This window comes from Myotis yumanensis, unplaced genomic scaffold (genome assembly GCF_028538775.1).
Source record: "Myotis yumanensis isolate MYYU_CA2020_CCGP unplaced genomic scaffold, mMyoYum1.0.hap1 SCAF_10, whole genome shotgun sequence".
Classification (NCBI taxonomy): Eukaryota; Metazoa; Chordata; class Mammalia; order Chiroptera; family Vespertilionidae; genus Myotis; species Myotis yumanensis.
In genome coordinates, this window is record NW_027223761.1 from 58721867 (window position 1) to 58737740 (window position 15874).

General features: G+C 38.1%; 1 protein-coding gene across 4 annotated transcripts in view; it reads left to right on the plus strand.

Annotated features, from left to right (window-relative positions):
* The window catches only part of SLC36A4 (solute carrier family 36 member 4), a 53610-nt gene that overhangs the window by 11154 nt on the left and 26582 nt on the right, over nucleotides 1-15874 (plus strand). For all 4 annotated transcript variants that reach the window (XM_070425871.1, XM_070425872.1, XM_070425873.1 and 1 more), the window contains 4 exons: nucleotides 1431-1526; nucleotides 3719-3803; nucleotides 9393-9620; nucleotides 13890-13988. In XM_070425871.1, the coding sequence (XP_070281972.1) occupies nucleotides 1431-1526; nucleotides 3719-3803; nucleotides 9393-9620; nucleotides 13890-13988 (508 nt within the window). The remainder of the gene's footprint in view (nucleotides 1-1430; nucleotides 1527-3718; nucleotides 3804-9392; nucleotides 9621-13889; nucleotides 13989-15874) is intronic.

The window sequence follows — 15874 nt, forward strand, 5'->3', positions numbered from 1 at the left end:
GAGGCAACCAATCAATGTGTCTCACATCTTTGTTTCTCTTTTTTATGCTCTCTCTCCCCATCTCCTTCTCTTTTTTCTCTCCCTCCTTCTCCCCCCTCCACTTCCTTCTTTCCCTTCCACTCTCTCTAATTATCAGTGGAAAAAATATCTTCCGGTGATGATTAACAAAAAATGATAGAGTGAAATATAGCCTTATTGGCCTTAGCTGGGTAGCTCAGTTAGTTACAATGTCATCCTGACACACCAAGGTTGCAGGTTCAATTTCCAGTCAGGGCACATACAAGAAGCAATCAATGAATGCATAAGTAAGTGGAACAACAAATTGATGTTTCTCTCTTTCTCTCTCTCTCTCTCAAAATAAATTAAATAAATATATTGCCCTATCGGTCGTAGAAAGGTTTCTTTTATTTAGTGTAAATGAGAAAATCAGGAAAGATATATGGGGAAATGGAGGAAGCAGTACTGTTTTTACTTATAGTGTAATGATCTCCAATTTGTTGGTAATTCAGTTTGGGGTATAGTGACTTTAGTGTTCTTTGCTGATAAGTGGATTGGTAGATAGTCCATAAAATCATATTCTTTTTTCTTTATCTTTTATCATGAAATGCTTCTACTTTACAATGGACCACTTTTAAAAAACAAATATTGTCTATTGTAGTAAACTAAAATTCTTTGTTATTGTTGTTAATCCTCACCCAAGGATATTTTTCCATTGATTTTTTTTTTTTTTTTTAGAGAGATTGGAAGGTACGGGGAGAGACACACAGAGAGAAACATTGATGTGAAAGTGACATGTCGATTGCTTGTCTCCTGCTCGTGCCCTAATGGGGCTGTGGATCGAGCCTACAACATGGCCCTTGACTGAGCCAAACTGGCTAGGAATAGTAAACTAATATTCTAATCTTTAACTCTTGTTGTTTTAAATGTTCTTAAAACTGTGGGCAAGTCATATATGATTTTTAAATAACAATGTATACTTGAAAGAAAAGTGGGAAAGAGGACTTGGGGAAATAATGTCTACCTCATGGGGCTACTTTTAGGATTAAAGAAAATAGGTTATGTGAAAATATATTGTAAAGCCCTGTACAGATGTATTAAGTAATGCTATTCTAAGAATGGAATAATTTAAGCATGAACAATGTTTTTAGGTAATTGAAATATTTAAATCCGTGAAGCACAACTATTGTTATATGAATTCTACAAATATATAAACTTCAACAATAGATAAAACTAATATATTGGTAATAAGGACAGATAAAATTTTTAAATTTCATGAGACATACTTTATGCAGATCTTGAAATTTCAAAAAAACTGTCAGGGACTAGCCCTATAGTCATTAATTCCCATTTATCTTATGTCTTTTAAAGGGAAGGATTTATGAACCTACTGGAATTTTTTTTTCACATACATGTATGTCATTAAATTACAGGTTTAAAAAGTCAACATTAGGCTATAGTGACACTGTGAGCTTTGCTATGGAAGTAAGTCCTTGGAGTTGTCTTCAGAAGCAAGCAGCATGGGGACGGTAAGTGCTTGCTATATTATTAATATCTGGTTATTGAAATTACATTAATTTTAAGTATTTTAACCTATAAATGCTGTTAATTTATACATGAATAAAAGTATGATAAAGTTGGGGGAATAAACATAATCTTTAAAGTTAGACTTGGGATCAGATCTCAACTCTACCATTTTTCAATTTTATGACCCTGGACAAATTATTTTGTTTTAGTTTTCTCACTATCAAATGAGTTTATAATAATACTTGCTTCACAAGCTTACTACAGTAGTTTAAATAATATTTATGAAGCACCTGGCAAACTTCTATACTAATAAAAGCATAATATGCTAATTAGACCAGATGTCCTTCCGGATTAAGCCGGGGCTGCGAGGGAAGCCCAGGTCCCGGGTGCCAGAGGGAAGCCGGTGCTGGAAGCTGGGGGATGGAAGGCCTACTCTTGCATGAATTTCATGCATTGGGCCTCTAGTATAATATAATCATGTTCAATCATTTTTCAAGGAAAAGAAAAAAGTTGTGATCTCATTATTTCAAAGAAAATTATGCTGTTTAGCTACATGCTTAGAAGACATCTGAAGTATGCATTTAGGATATTCTTATCTTATTGGTTAAATATAACTCTATCATTGGTGGACATGGCTAATCAAAGTGAGATGAATACAGCCCTGGAAAAATAAGCATAGGAGATCAACAAAGTGTGGTACAAATGATATGTGCAGTGAAAATTAAAAGAATAAAAAGAATAGTGTTAATGGTTTATGGTTAAATGTGGCCTTTCTAGGGATTTTCAGGAGTTTAGATGTATTTATGAGCTGCTGAGAGTTCTTGATATGCTGAGTAGGAAAAGGAAGAAAACAGTTTCAGGCCCTACGGATTTGCCCCAATAATTGTATCTTCTTCCTCCTGCTCCAGTCCAGAGGCAGCTGTGTCTGTTTTTTCTATCAAAGGAATGGCTTCACATAGAAGTGGTTGAAATGATTATTGGTGGGATACTAAAGTCAAAGATGAATGAAGAGACCTTAAGGGGAATACTTAAATGTAATTCATCAGAGAGAAGAAACTTGAATTCATTTCAGGGTACCAAGATTACTTCCAAAAGAGGTACCTGAAGAACCATGGAGAACTGTAGAGATAGGGCCAGAATGAAGATACAGGCAAGGGCTCTTTTAGTTTCAAATGGCAGAAGGAGGGTCTGTAGATTGGTAGATCAGATTATTTGACAGCTTGACATTGATGGTCAGATGAGAGACTATAGTGAATTATTAGGTGCATGCTATTGTAGTCACTTATTGTTCCCAGAACAAAATTGAGAATATTGCCTGGCCTAGTGGTTCAGTTGGTTGAGTGTTGTCCTGTGCACCAAAAAGGTTGTGGGTTTGAATCCTGCTCAGGATACATACTTAAGTTGCCAGTTTGATCCCCAGTTGGGGCACATACAGGAGGCAACTGATTGATGTTTCTCTTCCACGTTGATCCCCCCCCCCCCCCTTCCTCTCTCTCTAAAATCAATAAAAATATCCTCGGGTGAGGATGAAAAAGATTGAGAAGTATGGGCTATATATTAACATGTAGACAAATTTGTGACTTGATCAACTGCCATACCCAAAGAATGCTAATTTGGTGATATCCCTTTCCCTTCCTCCTACGCTATTTTATGTAGCTGGAATTTTATAGATATCTCTTTAGAAAATAAGAACAGAGCTAAGCTATTGAAGAGGTCTCCGATGGCATGATTAGGGCCATGACCTTAGTACTCTCCTATTCCATATTATTAGTGATTTGATAGTAGAGAGTATGCTCATGATATTTGCAAATGACATGAAGCTGGGAGGCTTGGGAAATACACTGGGTTAATCTGAAAAATATCTTGAGAAGTAGAAGAGTTGTGCTTAATCTAAAAGAAGAAATGTTTTCATTAAATCATTTTATAAGTATATACTCACAAACTTGAATTTCAGAAATAAGTGATGGGAAAATTTTGGCCTTTTAACTTAATGAAACATTCTTTTGCTCAGTAATAATTGTAGTGATATACTGATCATAACAGTATGCTTTTTGTAGAAAATAAATATTTTAATTTTTATTTTAAGGATGTGAAAAGAATATACACTATTATGTTTTTAAGTAGTTAAAAAGAAAATACATATTGATATTTCAGCAGCTCTTGTTAATACTCATTTGTGGGTTTGTCTTTTTAGGAGTGTGGTTGACTTTTTTCTGGTGATAACACAGCTGGGATTCTGTAGTGTTTATATTGTCTTCTTAGCTGAAAATGTGAAACAAGTAAGTATTTTTCTCCAGTTATTGAAATCATTTTCTTCCAATGCCATAATTATAGCATCATGTTTCCTCTGAGTAAGCCATGGCCAAATATGCAAATGTGTTTCTTTCATTAATTATGTTTCTTTGTACATTTTTCTTTAGTTGGATTTCTGCTATTGCTGATCTTACTTTTCTTATCATTATATCAATAATGCTTGTTCGTTTGGATCAGAACAGGACATAATTTACTGAGTCTTAGCTACTCAAATTTTAGATAACAGATGTTCGGGAGCATATTCTTTACGTTAATATTTTATAAAGACATATATAAGGCTTTAGCCAGCGGCCTAAAGAGTGAAGTACAAAAGTGGACATTACTAAAATGCAACAATTATTGCCATGGTCTAAAAATATGCTATGTCCAGGAGTGTACAGTGTTCTTTAATTTTCTCCATATGTAAATATTTGCTTTAAGAGGAAGTGGTTTGCAGTCTTAATAGGGACTGTCGATTTGAACAAATATGCAAAGCACTGAAATAAAAAGCTCCTCTATCAAAACAGTGACAGAGCACATTTCTTTATGTGCTTTCACTGGTAGTTTGCCTTTATTATTCCTACATTACACCCTGCTCTTTCTTTATTTTAATTAATAGAATTTATTATCCACATGTGTATGGTGCATTACTAGGCATTTTACATAGTAATATGTAGTACTTGTCTTCTAGGTATTTTAATGCAAAATTATAATGTGACTGTTTTCTAAAGAACCCGTATATATACATATAAGTATATCTGACTCATTTTTCTAAGTATAAAGAATACTTTATTTATTTATTTTTTTATTGCTTAAAGTATTACAAAGAGTATTACATATGTCTCCTTCTCCCCCCTCCCCCCCTTGACATTCTCCCGGCCTCCCCTATCCCCCAGTGTCTTATGCCCATTGGTTATGCTTATATGCATGCAAACAAGTCCTTCGGTTGATCTCTTACCCCCCCTTCCCACCCCCCAACCCTCCCCAGCCTTCCCGCTGTAGTTTGACAAAAAAAAGAAAAGAACTGATAAATGTGTCATATAGTATAAGTAAGCAAGTGGGATGGAAGAGAAGATTTACTTCATATACCAAATCATAACAAATCTTTTCATTAACATTTTGAGCCCCCTACGTGCAGGAGGAACTGGGGAGGAACAGAATAATAAACAGTACACCACCAAAAAAAAAGAATACTTTATTTTATATTTAGACCAAGGATTGGCAAACTTCTCTGTAAAAGGCCAGATAATAAGTATTTTCAGTGTTTCAGTGTTGCTGGCCATATGGCCTTTGTCTCAACTCAGCCGTAAACAACACTACATAAGCAAATAGATATGGCTGTATTTCAATAAAATTGTATTTGCAAAAATAGGCTGGATTTGGTCTTTGGGCCATAGTTTGCTAAAGCCACTGGCTTAGATTTCTATTGTTGGAAAGGCTTATTGAATCAAACCCCCTTTTATAAAAGAGAGAATTGATGCTTTCATTAGCATTACTCATTATAGATGATGTACTTTTAATTTTGCAAGTAGTTAACTTCACAAGTTGCAATTTTCTAGTACTACTAACTCAGTTGAGAGGCTATTTATTGTCAAGAACTGATAAGACATATCATCTTACCAATCATTTATGTAGAATACAATGGAAATGATGCCTTTCTAGGATTGTGCAACATGGTAGTATACTGTATCTTTTTTATCTCCTAAGAGAGCAACCAAAAAGCTTGATATGAGTTTATGAATAATGCTAATGATGCCTTATAATTTTATATTTATAAGCTATGACATATCATTTAATCTTTACAACTACTCTGTAATGTAATGTAAATACTATGCTCATTTTATGAATGAGGAAACTGAGTCTTGCCATATGTGAGTAATGTGCCCTACATCATATAAATTAGGTTGAAATTTAAGTCTAACACAGCTGCCACCCAGTATATTCATTGCTCATCACTGGACAGAACACTGTCTTATTTTAGTTGTGTGTGTGTGTGTGTGTGTGTGTGTGTGTGTGTGACATAGAGAGTATATAAAGTACATAAAATGAATATCTGAAGCTTAGGATTGGTGACGTTCTCCTACAAAATACTATCAATTGCTTCCAAAGGTAAATAGAAGAAATTAACTCATTTGCACGTGTGCTAGAACACCAGGTAGAAAAGTGATGCTCTGGGAGGTAAGAATGCCTGTTATGGATAGAAAGATGAAAGGCCTTGTGAGAAATAAAGGGCAACATGGAAAAAGACGTTCATTGAGACTTGAGAAAAATGGAAAGGAATGATGAACATGTCACCTCGGCACAGCAGACAGATGGTCACTGAAACAGCAGCATCAGAGATTTCCACACTCTCCAGAGGTGCTCTCTCACATCTGATAGCAGTCTCTGGTAGTTTGATCAAACTTTACCAACACACAGGTTGATCAAACCTTACCAATTACTATTACTGTTACAGTTAAAAACGGTAAGATTATTACCGCCTTAATCCACATAAAATTGAAAGTGTAGTATTTCATCAAACTAAAGAAGTAAGGGTTTAGTTGCTATGCAGATGTGTAAACCTCCTGCTCTGCAGCTGCTATGTGGCTGTCTCATTACACCACCGTGGACAATTGGGGGGTGAAAAACCATAATGCTCCCCATGATTTAGTCCATTGTGGTTATAGCTCCTCTTGGTTCTTACTGTAAGATACTCTAGAACATTTCAGAGAGATGAAATAGTATATATGAGCCTTATGAGAAATGAAGAGTTGGGAAGGGATATTAGATTAAAAAAAAAAAGATTTGGTATGGACTTAAGAGTCAAAAGATCTGAATTCAAATCCCTGCTCCCTCAGTTTTAACGCACTCATTGGGCAAGATCCCCTTATCCCTACTCAAGTCTCAGTTTCCTTGTTTGTAAAATGGGAATAGTAATAAAAGCTCCCCTTGTTCCCTTATTGTGAGGTTCAGCTGACAAAGGGGTTGTGAAAGCCTTTGTAAACTGTTAAGCAGCATACAAATGTAGGGTATTATGGCTTTGATTTTGATTTTAGCTTTGCTGAAAAACATAACCTGCTTTGGAATTTTAACCATTAGATTACTGAATAATTGGAAAAAAAGTTAATAAGTAGTGATTTTTAGTCAATTTGAGCTCTAACTGGAAACAACTGAATTTAGTAATTTTATTTTATAATATTTATTTCAGTGTTTTGCATTTTGGTAAACATGTGAGATCATAGGAAGTCCTATTAGATAGCCAATCTCTGTCTCTAGAGGGCACCAAAGGACTCAAATGTTTACCTGAATCTTGCTCTAGGTATGTATCTACACTTTTATTTTATTTTTTAATCCTGAAAATTTTTATAATCATTGTTCTGCCAAAGAATACTAAATTATGAGATATTTGTGATAGAATTAATTTCAGTTTCCCAAGCACCTCATGATTCAGAAAACCATTTTTAAAACTGGTTATGTAACTGCTTTTCTCTTGCCAGCTATCCTTGTTAGCACCTAACTTTCATCAATATCTAATCCAGGGGTGGGCAAACGGGTTCTTAAACTGGACCGGAGGGCCAGAACAAAAGCATGGATGGAGTGTTTGTGTGAACTAATATAAATTCAAAGTAAACATTACATAAAAGGGTACGGTCTTTTTTTTTTTTTTTTAGTTTGCCCACGGCTGATCTAATCTGATTATTGGAGTTACTTCTTTGATGCAAAAGTATTTGGCTCCAAATAATTTGGCTACTGAGAAAATTGAGTCAACAAATAAAATATCTTCTTAAGAGCCAAGTATTGTGATTACCAGTTTAGCTTCTATTTCAAATGATAGAAAATAAAATACAAAGTTTTGATGGCCACTTACAAGATTAATGTAAGCTATACATTTCTTAAATGGTGCATGGTGTAACCTGACAGTCCAGTATGAGTAAGAAATTGCCTATAAAATTTAAAACTAGTAGATATATTCCCTGTAGTTGAAGATGATTTGTACATTTTTAGGTGTTTATTGTGGATTATTAAGTATAAAATTAAATTTAACACTTGAGTTGTTAATCACATGAGAATCTGTTCTGAACTTCTGATTTGTTGGCCTGTTAATATTTATTCTATGTAGAGAGAGAGATGTTGGAGGGGAAGCCAGGTGGCTACTTGGGCAGGGCGGCAGCATTTTATCAGGTCAACATGTAGCTCTTACAAGCTAGATTCTGGAGTCTCAAGCCTAGGTTTGAATTCTCCAACCAACACTTACTGACTTGAAATTATGTAAGCTTTTTTTACCCTCCATAAACCTCAGTTTCCTCAACTATAAATTGAAATTAATACTACCACCCACCTCAGAGAGCTGTTTTGAGATTTAAATGAGATGCTGTATAGATACATAGAAAGTACTCTATTAAAAATACTTGCTATTCGCCCTTGCTGGCTTGGCTCAGTGGATAGAGCTTCAGCCTGCGGACTGAGGGGTCCCAGGTTCGATTCTGGCCAAGGGCATATGCCTGGGTTGCAGGCTCCATCTCCAGTAGGGGGTGTGCAGGAGGCAGCCAATCAATGATTCTTTCTCATCATTGATGTTTCTATCTCTCTCTCCTTCTCCCTTCCTCTCTGAAATCAATATTATTTTAAATATATTTTAAAAATAAATAAATAAAAATACTTGCTATTTATTAGTATAGAATCTGGTTCTTGAAATTTTATGTATTCAGAAACTTGATAAGTTATGCTCAAAAGAGGGTACAGTGTTGGGGGCAAATAGATTTTCACTGGTATTTAAATTATGGTAAGATCAGTCTCTGCTGTGAATTTTTAAAATTGTTTTTAAAGTTCTCTGTCATTTCATTACTATATTAGTGAATTGGGTTATGTGATTAATTGAATCAGAGACACATTTTAATACATGGATCCTATAAACCATAGTATCTCTTTTGAAAACTGAATATTAGTTTATAAAAGTGGCTGAATAAATTTTAAGGTAAAATTGACTTATCTTAAAGAAGGTTTTTTCTTTAACAAAAATTTATCTACTATCTAACATATGGCCATGCATGAATTTAGTGGATTCTTAATAAATACTTATGGATATGATGATCATGTAAAAACAGTTGATTTTTACAACAGTTTTAAAGCTACTATGATTTCTAAATTTTATTTGGGCTACTGTACATTCTAAGAGGCACTTGGAGCTTTCTGCTGTGAAGAAAGTAAGCTGAAGTAGCATACCAGTGGCCATTCTAGACAATAAGCCTCCTCTTTTGATGGTCTCAGAAGCAGATTAAGCCTTTGCAGGATCTTGAAGCATCATGGTTAGTCACAAAGCTTCAAAATGAGTTAGTAAATCTACCCTCATCATTTTCTAGTCATTTTTCTGTTCATAGTATGGTAAAAATTATTTTGCAAAGAAGAGTGTCTTATTTTAATATCCTTAAATTTAATACATATGTATATATTTCTGGGAAACTAGAGCATCTTTTAAAATGTAAATATTGTAAAGGAATTTATCACTGAGTGTATAGATCATAAGTTTCTTTTATGATTATAAGTTGATGGAAATTTTTTCCCACCCTCTTTCTTATTCTCTTAATAATCCTATGTAGGTTCATGAAGGATTCCTGGAGAGTAAAGCGCTTGTTTTGAATAGCACCAATTCATCAAATCCATGTGAGAGAAGAAGTATTGACCTAAGGATATATATGCTTTGCTTTCTTCCATTTTTAATTCTCTTGGTCTTCATTCGTGAGCTGAAGAATCTGTTCATGCTCTCATTCCTTGCCAACATTTCCATGGCCGTCAGTCTTGTGATAATTTATCAGTACGTTGTTAGGGTAAGTATAACAAGTTTTCACTGTCATATGTTTCTTAATAAGTAAATTTTTTGTTTACTTTGGAGGTAAAACTAGTGATGTGTGAAGACCCCTGCTTCACATGTGGCACACAGGAGATAATTAGAACAAGTTGCTTTCCTTTTAGACCAGTGGTTCTCAACCTTCCTAATGCCACGACCCTTTAATACAGTTCCTCATGTTGTGGTGACCCCCAACCATAAAATTATTTTCGTTGCTACTTCATAACTGTAATTTTGCTACTGTTATGAATCATAATGTAAATATCTGATATGCAGGATGTATTTTCATTGTTACAAATTGAACATAATTAAAGCATAGTGATTAATCACAAAAACAATATGTAATTATATATTTAACTAGGGGCTCGGTGCATGAATTCATGCACCTTAAAAGGAACTGTGGACCGTGAGGCTGCGGTGGGCACAGGGGTGGGTCTCGGCCCATCCTCCGCACCCCCTCCCAGCCTCTCCAGCTGTGGCCCCTGGTCCCCTATCTGCCGGCAGCCCTGCTCCTGCTGCTTCTGCTCCCACATGCTGATGGCGCTGGCCCACATACACCTGGGTGCAAGCAGCAGCTACTGCCCGAGCACCCATCAGGAGCAGCGGGAGGTGAAGCCCTCAGGGGTGGTCGGGGTGACAGCAGCTGCTCACACCCACTGCTCACACCCGCTGATGGCGCTGAGCAGTCAGGGCTGGCGCTAGGCACCAGCAGCAGGTGTGAGTGGTGGCTCCAGCACCAGTAGCAGGTACGAGTGGAGCTGGTGCTGGCAGCAGGTGTGAGCACCGGGCAGGACCGTGGCACATGGGAGCAAAGAATTTTCAGTAACCACCAGAGGCTTGCCTGGATGACAGCGACCAGCACCCCTCTTTGGTCTGACACCCCCTCTCACCTGCTCCACCATCCTGCTGCAGCCAATGCCTGCCATGTTCCGAGCCCACCCCCTGGTGGTCAGCGCACATCATAGCAACTGGTTGTTCAGTTGTTCAGTTGTTCCGCCTTTTGGTCTATTTGCGTATTAGCCTTTTATTATATAGGACTAAAGGGCTGGTGCACAAAAATGTGTGCACTTGTTGGGGGTCCCTCAGCCTGGCCTGTGCTCTCTCACAGTCTGGGACCCATCGGGGGATGACCACCTGCTGGCTTAGGCCTGCTCCCCCGGGGATTGGGCCTAAGCTGGCAATCAGACATCCCTCTGGCAGCCCGGGAGCCCTCGGGGTATGTCCACTTGCCAGCAGGGAGCAAGCCTAAGCTGCAGTCTGACATCCTTAGTGCTGCTGAGGAGGCGGGAAAGGCTCCCACCACCACTGCTGTACTGGCAGCCGTCAGCCTGGCTTGTGGCTGAGGAGAGCTCCCTCTGTGGGTGCGCACTGACCACCAGGGGGCAGCTCCTGCATTGAGTGCCCCCTGGTGGTCAGTGTGTGTCATAGTGATGAGTCATTCCCAGTCTTTCTACTGTTAGGGTCAGTTTGCATATTACCCTTTTATTATATAGGATAGAGGCCTGGTGCATGAGTGGGGGCCGGCTGGTTTGCCCTGAAGGGTGTCCGGGATCAGGGTGGGGGTCCTGCTGGGGTGCCTGGCCAGCCTGGGTGAGGGGCTTATGGGTGTTTGCAGGCTGGTCAAGCCCCGCCCCCCAGTGGGGACCATCACCCCATGGAGGTTTGGCCAGCCTGAGTGAGGGGCTGATGGCTGTTTTCAGGCTGGCCACACCCCCTTTAGGGTAGGGGGTCCCCACTGGAGTGCCTGGCCAGTCTGGGTGAGGGGCTGAGGGCCATTTTCAGGCTGGCCAAGCCCCCCGGCGTCGGAAGCTCCCAGCCTCTTTTTTTTTTATTTTAATTCTGGGATTTATTTACCTTCTATAATTGAAACTTTGTAGCCTTCAGTGGAGCTCAGAGCTGGCCAGGGTGGGTCGGGAAGCTTGGCTTCCTCCATTGCCAGGGGCAACCAAGCCTTCTGCTCGCTCCAGCTCCGTGGCCACAGCCGGCTGAAAGCAGGTATCTGGGGTTTATTTACCTTCTATAATTGAAACTTTGTTGCCTTGCGTGGAGCTTAGAACCAGCCACGGCAGGCGGGAAGCTTGGCTTCCTCCATCACAGGGGCAACCAAGCCTCCTGCTTGCTCCAGCTCTATGGCTGCTGGCCGCCATCTTGGTTGGGTTAATTTGCATATAGTCGCTCTGATTGGCTGGTGGGCATGGCTTAAGGCATAGCGAAGGTACGGTCAATTTGCATGTTTGTCTTTTATTAGTGTAGATATGTGTTTTCCGATGGTCTTAGGCGACCCCTGTGAAAGGGTCGTTCAACCCCCAAAGGGGTCGCGACCCATAGGTTGAGAACCACTGTTTTAGAGGATACTGCTGATTGCACCCATGTGTGACCTAGAGGTTTAAAGTACAGGCTTCATTGTTAGATCTGGTATTGAAGCTTGGTCACTGTGCTTCTGGGCTTTATGGTATGGCTTCCAAGGTAGTAATACTCACCTATTAGAGTTGTGCGATTTAGGGTCACACCTTGGTACACTGCCTAAAAACTTGTTAGTGTTTTGTTTATTCCTTTAAGATTTGAATCAATCACAAGAGATGGGGGTATAGATGTAATTTTATAGTTTTCTTTCACTTCTGAGCCTTTATTTGCTGCTACCACTTCAGTCCACTGACACTGCATTAGTCTGTAACCTCTTTATTGGAACTATGCAGTTAACCTCAACTGATTCCATTGTTCATAATCTGGGGATTCTTAACCCACTTTCCTTAAAAGAATGTATTCAAGGGATTCTGCAAATCCCTTGAAATTATTTGTAAGATTTAATGAATTTCTCGCTGTATGTGTATGCTTTCTCCTGGGCACCTATACAGCTTTCATCTCTCAGACGGGCCACGGACTCAAGAAAGGTGGAGACTCTTTTTTCTTTCTTTCCTGACCCAATCCATCTTGCGTATTGCTGCCAAAGCAGTTATTCTGAAATCTCCCAACAGATTCTCTTATGATGAATAGATATTTCACCCTCCCCCCACCCCCCAAATTCCAAAACCTGTAGGCTCTTTCTTAATAGCATGTACAAATGGAAGGGGACAGGCAGGAATATCTTAAGACTTCCTGGAGTTCATGATCCTTAGCTGAACGAGGAAGAGTTAGTGGAGCAGAAAAGGAAGTTCCTTAAATAGAAGGGGCATTGTGAGCATTGAATAACAGTTTAATATTATCAGATGATCCAAACACTTTAATACCCTTTTTATTCTGACTCTAGCTTATATTTTTAGTTATGTATCAACATTAATAACACAATTCTACCTAAGTTTCAAATGTTCTAGACCTCTCTATTTCCCAAATTACCTGTGTGCTTTCACACTTCAAATTCTTATCCTCTTTCATCTTCTTTCCCTGGCCTTGAATTCCCCTTGCAATCAGATAGGGCAGAGAACAGGGTTGGGACGAGGAGAGTAGGGACTAGGAGACTTGGGGTTGCTGGAAGAAGTGGCCATTGTGGAGCCAGAGATCTTGAACAAGATGTGCAGTTTGTAAGTTTTCAGATAGTGAGAGTCGGAACAAGGCTATGAGTCAGGACCAGGTAATCGCAGCCCGAGTCAAGGTATATGCACAAGTAATAAGCTTCATGTCAGCTCTCAGGTCAGAGACTAACACACTGAAAACGGGGAACCTGGGCTAGGGAGAAACACAGCATGATGAGGTAGAAAGTCAGAGTCTGGAGCCAGGTGTCTTAGAGACTGAGCCATGAAAATAGAGAAGGAATTTTGTCGACCATCCATAGTAGTTGATAACTGATTAAATGGCTCTCAGTCCCTGAGTATGCTTATATGTTTCCTGTTGTGGTAGGAGCCATACCCAGTGTGAACAACCTGGGATTTGCAGATGGAAACAGGTAATAAGGAGCATTTAGCTCAGATGGAATGTGTGGGCATGAGGAAAACAACTGTTTTGGCAGTGGAATCCTAACAGCTTGGCTACATTTAACAGAGGATGCTTAAAGTGCTTATTGAAAGAATTATTCATTTTTGTAATGCATATGGGGTGGGGCAAAAGTAGGTTTACATTTGTTCATATGGAAATAACACAATAATTAAATAATACAATAATATCTGTTTTGGGTACTCAAACTGTAAACCTACTTTTGCCCCACCCTGTACTTGCTGCTGTAAAGCTGGGAAGTGTGTGATTTTGCTCTTCCATTTAAAATTCTTTAAAGTAAGTACAGATGTAACGTGCCTTGTTTTTTTCTTTCTTTCTCCAGAATATGCCAGATCCCCACAACCTTCCAATAGTGGCTGGTTGGAAAAAATACCCACTTTTTTTTGGTACTGCTGTATTTGCTTTTGAAGGCATAGGAGTGGTAAGGATTCAGTCTTTATTATTTTTTATAATATTAAATCAACTCAAAGATTTATGTAGTCTGCATTTAAAATGTATGTTTTTAATATTTCTATTTATTTCTAGAATATGATTTGCATTTCTTAGACATATCACTTAAACTTTAATTCTCTTTATCGTAATCTGTAACATGAGGACATTATATTAGATGATTTTTAAAATTCTATTATGGAAAATTTCAAACATATACAAAATTTAGAGAATAGTATGATGAATTTTTATGTAAGCATAACCTAGTTTAAAAAACCATTAACTCATGGCCAGTTTTGTTCTATATTCCATTTACTCTACCAAGCCTGGATTATATTCAAATCCCAAACATCATATTGTATAGACTAGATGACTTGAAGTGAATTGAAATTGTTATAGTGTTACTCTTTCATAAGAAGAGTCAAATCTAATTAGTCAAATTAGTCTAAGAGTCAAATTAGTCAAATCTAATATGCATAGATTTGTGCATATGTTGTTTGTTTTGAAAAATAATGTCATTATAAGGGTAATTCCAAGAGATACAGGCATCCTGAGGATTTCAAGACCTTAAATATTTCCTTTCAAGATTCTTCCAGTTTTTTAAAAGCCTGGAATGTGTAGATTTGTGGAAAATAGACTATCGCTCTCTACTCCGTAGCTTATGTTTCATAGTCTGATGGTTTCTTATGGGAGCAAAACTACTTACAAACACCTGTTAATATGAACCACGGACAAAATAGATGTAAAAGACAATTTTACACCATTTCACTTGGGTTTCTGCTTTCTGAATTCTCCTATAGAGAATTCTCACAAGTTCTTGCAGCTCCACTTAGCACTGTTACAGGCAGTCTCATTCAGATTTCCATGTCTGTCTTTACCTACTGAGCTTTCGTTAACTGTTGGATATTTACAGTTAAGTGTTTTTTGTTTTTTTTCTGACATCTCAAATTCAACAACTCCAGATTTTGACACATACTTTCTTAAGCTTTACTTTTTCACTTCCCTATTTCTCTCATTTTACTTTCAATAGCTGAAGCTTGAAACATTGGAATAATTCTTTTCACTCTGTTACTGGTTTCCTCATTCCAGTCAGTAATTAAGGCATGTTGATTCTTCTTCCACGTTTCCCAAATCTGTTCAGTGAGACTTGACACAGAGGGAGGCTTCCTAAATGCTAATTATTCCCCTCCCCCTTTTCTAGCTTCACAGGCACTATTCTTGATGGTAGCCCCTTATTTCAGGCCTGAATTATGTCGAGAGCACCCAAGTTGTTCCCTGTCCTCTCTTCTGTTAACCAGTTAATATTTCCATATGGATCTGAAAAGTGGAATATTAGAGTTATTATTGCACAGGGTTATTGTGAGGATAATGTGAGATGCTACATGCAAAGCCTTTAGAAAAATGTGTGGTACACTGTAAGCTTTCAGTAAATAATTACTATTATTGTTACTTAGTGTCTTTACAGTATGGTCAAATCATATGGCCAAAGTCTCTGAAGATTTGCCTAAAAACTTAACATTTTAATTAGCCTTTTTTCTTTTCCTTTACTTTTTTACATAATAAAAATTACTTATTCATCTCACTAAATTAACAGACAGTAGATACAGATGGAAAAATATAGAAGCAATTATAGATATGTGTATACATGGGTTACTATACGTATGTTTTCTAGCACTGTCTGCGGAGAGGCCCCATAAGCAGTGATACCCCAGTAGCAATAAGCATACCGAGCACCCAGATCCTGATTTCTAGATACCATTCTCAACAAAAGAACCAAAGTTCCATGGAGAAATGGCTGATTTCTGGGGTTAAAGCAAGGAAATTCAAGATGAGTCTGGAGCATCTTGTAGTGCCAGGAAGTATGGAAGTGCTCAAAAA